Source organism: Pongo pygmaeus, chromosome 7, assembly GCF_028885625.2.
Source record: "Pongo pygmaeus isolate AG05252 chromosome 7, NHGRI_mPonPyg2-v2.0_pri, whole genome shotgun sequence".
Classification (NCBI taxonomy): Eukaryota; Metazoa; Chordata; class Mammalia; order Primates; family Hominidae; genus Pongo; species Pongo pygmaeus.
Window position 1 is genome coordinate 67,807,918 of NC_072380.2, and position 8,421 is coordinate 67,816,338.

At 41.9% G+C, this 8,421-nt stretch overlaps 1 protein-coding gene across 1 annotated transcript; it reads right to left on the reverse strand.

Annotated features, from left to right (window-relative positions):
• Positions 1-2,256: 2,256 nt before the first annotated feature.
• On the reverse strand, positions 2,257-3,508 carry LOC129042469 (26S proteasome regulatory subunit 10B-like). The gene is given in 2 exon segments (XM_054498551.2): positions 2,257-2,976; positions 2,979-3,508. Coding segments are annotated over 2 exon segments (1,167 nt in total). The 5' UTR covers positions 3,505-3,508; the 3' UTR covers positions 2,257-2,335.
• Between the last annotated feature and the right edge of the window lie 4,913 nt (positions 3,509-8,421).

An 8,421-nucleotide genomic window follows, 5' to 3' on the forward strand; every position in this document is an offset into this window, starting at 1 on the left:
CAGGCTGGAGCGCAGTGGCACAATCTCAGCTCACTGCAACCTCTGCCTCCCGGGTTCAAGCAAGCCTCCTGCCTCAGCCTCCCAAGTAGCTGGGATTACAAGCACGTGCCACCATACCCGGCTAATTTTTTTTTTTTTTTTTTTTTGCATTTTTAGTAGAGATGGGGTTTCACCATGTTGGCCAGGCTGGTCTGGAACTCCTGACCTCAGGCGATCTGCCCGACTCGGCCTCCCAAAGTGCTGGGATTACAGGCATGAGCCAAGGCGCTTGGCCTGGAGCCTCTTTTATAAGGGTGTGAATTCCATTCCGGAGGACTCCACCCTCATGACTCAATCACCTCCCAAAGGCCTCATCTCCGTTATAATATCATTACCTTGGGGATTAGGATCTCAACATAGGGGTTTTGGAGAGACACAAACATTCAGCCTGTTGCAGAGTACCAGATAAATAGATTGTGCTGTAATCATACAATGGAATCCTGGGTAATCACTGAAAAAGAATAGTTCTATAAACACAAAAATAAGATTTTTCCAAGATACATTAAGAAGTGAAAAAAAGCAAGGTGCAGGATGTGTGTAGACAGTGCTATAATTTGAGTGTGATACACATTTACACAGGCTTCAGGGGCTGTTTCTATAGTGGGCAGTTGCATTTCACTCAGAATTTAGCTATGCCCCATGCTCAGCTCAGACTGAGCCTAGTCCACAAGACTAGGGCAGCTTTTGCCATCACTTCTTTTTTTCAGGAGTTACAAGAGTAACATCTCAGCCCATCTCATTCCCTCTGAGAATCCAATGAAAGTTTTGGATCTTCTATGCAGTAAAATAAGTCATTTTTATCTATAACCTCAAAGTGAACTAACTGAAGTCCATCCACAATTTAGATCCAAAGATCCTAAGTTACAAGCCTTTTGTCAAGCAAGAGCTCAAGGTGCAATACCATATAGAATACTAAGAAAGCAGCCAGGCACAGTGGTTCATGCGTGTAATTCCAGCACTTTGGGAGGCCGAGGCGGGCAGATCACCTGAGGTTGGGAGTTCAAGACCAGCCTGACCAACATGGAGAAACCCTGTCTCTATTAAAAATACAAAATTAGCCAGGCATGGTGGTGCATGCCTATAGTCCTAGCTACTCGGGAAGCTGAGACAGTGAGAATCACTTGAACCTGGGAGACAGATGTTGAGGTGAGCCGAGATTGTGCCATTACACTCCAGCCTGGGCAACAAGAGCAAAACTCCATCTCAGAAAAAAAAAAAAAAAATACTAAGAAAGCTTATGGCTGGACCTGGATGGTCGTGAACACTCTCTTGAGTTAAGTGGCTGTGCAGCCCCAGATATGCCCTCAAAGCCTTGGAAGGGCAGCCTTGCCCTCAGAGCTGACCAGGGACCTACATGGATTCTAGTCCACTCTACTCCTACTTGCTCTACTGCTCCATTCCATTTGAGAGCTAGGGTAATCCACTAGGCATTATGTCATTGCAGAAGACGGCCTTTAGAGGTTTTCCTGAAGAAAATAATAGCTAGATTAGCATATCTTTAAATGAATTCAAGGGCTTCTCCTGGTGCTGTGGCCCTTAAGGACATGATGGTTTTCAAGCACAGTGCAGCAATGAAAGTTCAGAGGATCCGCTAGCCTATACATGTGTAATTATTAGTATACTCTATTTAATAAAGGAGGGAAAAGTATAGCGCATTTCAGAAGAGTTCCACTGGGAACTGATAAAAACAAAGCCTTGGAAATTATGGGATTAAACTTTGATTGTCTGAAAAATTATTTTTCAGAATGCAATATTCCCTAATTGAGGTGTTTATGTATTTAACTATTGACTATTCAGATGATTTACATTAAACTCATGAGACCAAACTTGCTTATAACTTGACCTATACAAATTACTATATGAATATATAGTAAACATTACAAAATACAGAGGAAACTTAGAAATTATAAAGAATGAAAAATATTTTTTCTTGAATCAAACAGATTTTATTCAACTTTTTAGATGAGGAAAACAAATGATACAAAATAAGTCAGAAGAAATGCTTTCTTATACCACTATCTCAAACCACTTTCAATATTTTACAAAATGCTCACACAGCAAAAATGAAAAGCTTCAACACTCTCCCTTTGTAACTTGCTGCAATAAATGCAGCTTTAACAAACATACAAATTTCTTCTGTATCTTAAAAGTTGAATTACTAATTTTTATGATTTTATCATATTTTTATTCATATACTTTCAATGACATCATTGCCAATACATACATTATTTTCTTTAACTTTATTTTTACATTAAGCCAACATCTGTCATGCAGCCATCAAAAATCTTACAGTAAATTACACAGGTTTGTAGTCCAATTTAGACTCCAGCTTCTTAGAATCAGCCACTTTTCTGACTGCTTTCATGAAGTCTTCCTGTACTACAAAATCATGATCAGCACGAATTGCGAACATATTTGCTTCAGTACAAACATTTCTCAGGTCTGCTCCATTAAAGCCATCTGAAAGCTTCACAATTGCTTCATAATCTATTTCACCGTGCTTTGTAATGGGACCTGCATGGATTTTCAGTATGTCTAATCTTGCTTGTTCATTTGGTAAATCAATATGTATTTTTCTACCTAATCTTCCTGGATGCAGCAAAGCAGGATCCAGTGTATCTGGTCTGTTTGTAGCCATGATCATTTTAACTCTATGCAGAGTATCAAATCCATCCATTTGATTCAGTAACTCCATTAACGTTCTCTGAATCTCTCTGTCAGCTGAAGTACCCTCAGAAAACCGACGACCACCAATAGCATCTATTTCATCCATAAAAATGATGCATAGTTGATGATCTCTAGCATAATTAAACATTTCTCTGATCAAACGAGCACTTTCACCAATGTACTTGTCTACAATAGAACTAGATACAACCTTTAAGAAATTGCAGTCCAGCTGGCTGGCAACGGCTCGTGCCAAGAGTGTTTTTCCCGTACTGGTGGTCCATATAACAAACAGCCTTTTGGAGGTATTATTCCTACACGCTGAAATAACTCTGGGTTTGTAAGAGGTAATTCTATCACCTCTCTTAATTCCCGGATATGTTCTGATAGCCCTCCAATCTCAGAATAAGAAACATTCCCAGGGTCCTCATGAGACATGTTATAAACCAGTGGATCCACCTTTCTTGGCAAATATCTCATGATAGTTAGTGTAGTCATATCCAAAGCAACTCTTGTTCCTGGCTTCAGCTTACTTTCGTCAAGCTGTCGACGACAACCCACAACGTATCTTGGTCCATTGGTAGCTTTAACAATGAATTTTTCTTCAGTTAACTGTTTAAGCACTTCACCCACAATCTGCCCAACACTTTGTAGGGCCTTCAGATCATTTTCAGACTTTTCATACTGCTTGGTAAGTTCTTTTAATTGTTCCCTTAACTCCTTAAAACGGCCGTCGATCTCCTTGTGCTCAAGCAGCTTCTTGCGGTAGTCCTGAAGCGCCTTATCGCTAGGGTCCGCCATGATGAGAAGAAGAATGAAAAATATTTAATTTGTCTTAGCAACTGCATCTGGCCTAGGGAAGCAAAGGCTTGCATTTTGTCTCTCTCAGCAGGCCCCCATCTCTCCTTAGATTTCAAGCTAGTTGGTTGCCTTAAGATCTCAGCTTGGCAAGGTATGGTGGCTCACGCCTGTAATCCCAGCACTTTGGGAGGCCGAGGCAGGCAGATCACTTGAGGCCAGGAGTTGGAGACCAGCCTGGCAACATGGCAAAATCCCATCTCTACTAAAAACACAAAAATTAGCCGGGTGTGGTGGCGTGCACCTGTGGTCCCAGCTACTCAGGAGGCTGAGGCAGGAGAATCTCTTGAACTCAGGAGGCAGAGGTTTTGTGAGCTGAGATCATGCCACTGCACTCCAGCCTGGGCAACAGGGCGAGACTCCATCTCAAAACAACAACAACAACAACAACAACAGCATGGTTGGGTGTGGTGGCTCATGCCTATAATCCCAGAACTTTGGGAGGCCAAGGCGGGTAGATCGCTTGAGGTCAGGAATTCAAGACCAGCCTGGTCAACATGGTGAAACCCCGTCTCCACTAAAAATACAAAAATTAGCCAGTGTGGTGGTGACCGCCTGTAATCCCAGCTACTCAGGAGGCTGAGGCATGAGAATTGCTTGAACTGGGGAAGCGGAGGTTGCAGTGAGCTGAGATCACACCATAGCACTCCAGACTGGGCGACACAGCGAGGCTCCATCTCAAAAACAAAAACAAAAACCAACAACAACAAACCAACCTCAGCTCCCCTATGGGTTCAAGAAAAGTCACGAACTTGCAGTTGGTTCAGGTGAAGATGACTCCCTTTCTAGTTCTGTATATTGTCAGCAGAAACTAGAAGTCTCTATTACAGAAGTTTAAACAGAAAAGTTATATGATCTGATTTAAATATTTGAAAGATAATTTTAGCCTCCATTGAAAACACAGAATGAGCCTAGGGATGGGGGCAAGGGTGAAAGCAGGAAGACCAGCAAAGAAGCCATTGCAACAGCCCAGGCAGGAGGCTCTAGAGGAATGGACTAGTAGTTGCAATAATCACAAAGGGACTCCTGTGGGAACGGACAGTTTGCCATTGCAGAATATAAATCCACATTTCAGAATCTCTTGCTAGTTTAAATATATGTATACAATAATTTACTGATTTCATTTCAGTTCGAACAAAGTAGATAGAATATCAATTTTGTGTACACAAGCATTTAAGATATGTGGCTTCTGTGTGTGTTTTTAATAATCATAGTCAAACATGACTTTTTTTTTGAGACAGGGTCTCGCTCTGTCATCCAGGCTGGAGTACAGTGGCATGATCTCGGCTCACTTCAACCTCCGCCTCCCGGGTTCAAGAGATTCTCATGCTTCAGCCTCTGGATTAGCTGGAATTACAGGCGCGTGCCATTACGCCCAGCTAATTTTTGTATATTTAGTAGAGATGGGGTTTCCCCATGTTGTCCAGGCTGGTCTGGAACTCCTGGCCTCAAGTGATCCACCAGCCTGGGCCTCCCAGCAAGACCTGGTCTCAAAAAAAAAGTCATGGTTGACTAAAAGCACAAACAGAATTCACATGTCTTAAACGTGTGTGTACACAAAAATGATATTCTATTGACCTTGTTCAAACTGAAATGAAATCAGTAAATTATTGTATAAATACATTTAAAGTAGTAAGAGATTGTGAAATGTGGATTTATTTTCTGCAATGGCAAACTGTCCATTCCCACAGGAGTCCTTTTGTGATCATTGCAACTACTAGTCCATTCCTCCAGATCCCAAAGTGCTGACATTACAGGCTTGAGCCACCACGCCCAGCCCCTTTTCCTTTTCTTTTTCTTCCCCTTCTCTTCCCTCCGACAGCAATTCGGCCCCTGCATGTGACCATCCTTACAGGGCAGTAGGGAGCCACAGTGGCCCTGCTGCAGAGTGTCAGAGCCTGAGCTGGGCGAAGTGGGTGTCTGTGGAAGGGGCTCCCAGGTGCAGGGTGCTGGTGTCCCAGTGGGTAAAAAGGGTGCCTATATGGGGGAAGGGGACACGGAGTCAGCCCTGAGTGAGGGGCTGGAGCCTGAGTGGTGCTAGAAAGGGGTCCAAGTGGGGCAGTGCCTTGTCATCTCCTAAAGTGTCAAGGCCAGGAAAATCAAAGGCAGGCTGAAGAGCTGTTCTGAGCCAAATGAGACTAAAGAGACCTGTTATGTTAACTCAGTGTGATGTCTGATTCTCATCTGGATCCTTGCACTCTAAAGGCAAGTCGAAGACAATTGGTGAAATTGAATAAGGAGGACTAGGTACGATGTGTCATTGTAATATTCCTAATTTTTATGTTTGCATTAGGGTTGGAATGGAGAATGTATGTTTGTGTAAAAATACATGTTGAAGTGTTTAGGACAGTGGAGCATCATGTTAGCAACTTATACATAATGGCTGAGAAAAATGTTCTGTGGACTGTTCTTTCAGCTTTTATGTAAATTTGAGATTGTTTTGAAAGAAAAATAAAAAGAAGAATCTTTAAAGAACTTGTGCTTGTCAAGATTATTTTCTGGCATTGTGGTAACAACTGTGATAAATCAGGCTCACAGCTTTTATAGAACTGGTTTATGTCTCTTTCCTCATTTTTTTTTTTTTTTTTTTCTGAGACACTCGCTCTGTCACCCAGGCTGGAGTGCAGTGGTGTGATCTCAGCTCACTGCAACCTCCACCTCCCAGGTTCAAGTGATTCTCCTGCCTCAGCCTCCTGAGTAGCTGGGATTACAGGCACCTGCCACCACGCCCAGCTAATTTTTGTATTTTTAGTAGAAATGGGGTTTCACCATGTTGGCCAGGCTGGTCTCGAACCCCAACCTCAGGTGATCCACCCACCTTGGCCTCCCAAAGTGCTGGGAATACAGGCGTGAGCCACCGCACCTGGCCTCTTTCTTCAATTTTAGGAGACAAAATACTTTTTGCTCCTGTGAGTTTTCCCTTATTTTCTTTAAAGCAAAGCTTAATGGGATTTGTCTCTGAAAAAGATTCAAGCTCACAGTGTGACTCTTGGAGATGAAAACACTTGAGACTTGATTAATGTACAAAGTGATAAATCTTAAGTGAACAAATCATAAGAAATATATAATTTTAAAACATCTGACAAATCACTTATAGGAAAACAATGCACAGTTCTTTTTTTAATTGCAGTTTTGTTAGATCTATGTCTTTTATTTTTTATTTTTTAGATCTATGTCTTATGCTAAATATTTTTTTATGGGCTTTTTGTTGAACTTATTTAAATAGGTAGAGCTCTCACTTTCCCCAGGCTTTGGCTGAAATATTGTGAGAATGCAATGATTAATAAATATAAAAGGAAACAGATGTTTGGAATTTATTTCATTGAGTGTTTCTTTGCCAGATTGTTTCTCTTGCTTCTATTAGTTTGATGTATGGTGAATTCATTTCAGTGGCTATCAAGGTGCCTGAGTGTCTTATCAGGGATACACATAGTTATTCAAATAGAGAAAAATTTAGTTTTTATTAACCACCTACTTAACTGCAAAAGCAGTCACCCCAGGTTGATTTCTAAGCAGAAAGAAAAAATGTAACCTTCTTGTGTTCAGGGAATGCTGTACCAGATAGGAGCGAGACAAGAAATTCAAGGCATTGCATTTTCAGATACATTTTGTTTCTAAGTTCAAATTCATTAATTTTCTTCTTTTTTTTTTTCTTTTTGAGACAGAGTTTTCTTCTTGTCACCCAGGCTGGAGGGCAGTGGTGCGATCTGGGCTCACTGCAACCTCCGGCCTGGGCTCAAGAGATTCTCCTGCCTCAGCCTCCCAAGTACCTGGGATTATAGGCATGCACCACCATGCCCAGCTAATTATTGTATTTTTGCTAGAGATGGGGTTTCGCCATGTTGGCCAGGCTGGTCTCGAACTCCTGACCTCAGGTGATCTACCCGCCTTGGCCTCCCAAAGTGCTGTGATTACAGGCGTGAGCCACTGTGCCTGGACTCATTCATTTTCAAATACTTACATAGCTCGTACTCTCTGCCAAGCACCATCCTAGCTAACATTAAAAATATTAGCTAATTTACTCTTCAAGCAATTCCATGAGGCATTATTTTATAGATGAGAAAACTGAGGTACAAGAGTGTAAGTAACATAGCCAAAGTATCAGCTGAGAAAGAGCAGAGTCAAATTTGAAATCCACATAGTCTGGCTCAGGAGCTTCTACCCTTAAGCACTGTGCTACCCTCCCTCTCTTCATAATGAGAAGGGTCCTAGAGGAGTTATCTACATAAAAGAGACACTTGAGAAACTTTAAGAATCAATTAAATCTCAGCTTAGAATTGCAGACTCAGTAATGATATTTGCTTTCTGTCTGCCTGGAGACCTCACTGAAATTCTTGCAGAGGAAAACCAACGAATAAATCAGTAACAAAGAGAATGGATACAGACTTGTGATTTCAACAACTTTCTGGAATTCAAAAAGTGGTGGAAGGCCTGCTGAAGGATGAAACAGAATGAAGGAGGCCACACCCAAGAATATGGTCATATTGGGGTGTGGTGGTGGGAACTGCCTTTCCTGGGTCTCTGGCAGCTGTAGGTGGGGATAAGTCTGGTGCAGAATGTAGGATTTAGAAGAAGGCTGAAAACAGGGGCTTACATTAAGACTTAGCAGTGTGTTAATGAAATACCTATGCCAGGTAGACTCTGCCACAAGCTCCAGCCTCACCAAGGATAAAGGAAGCTGTACCCATTTATAAGTTGAAAAAACCCTGGGAAGAGCTAAGGTCTGAAGTGTGAGGATTGTTGCTCTTCGTTTTAGTATTTTCGTGGTGTCTGTTGTGAGGGATCCCCCATATCGCTTCCTACAGGTGTACCTGAAAGGGAAGTCCATGCAAATCCTTCAAATGTCGGAGGAGGACATTA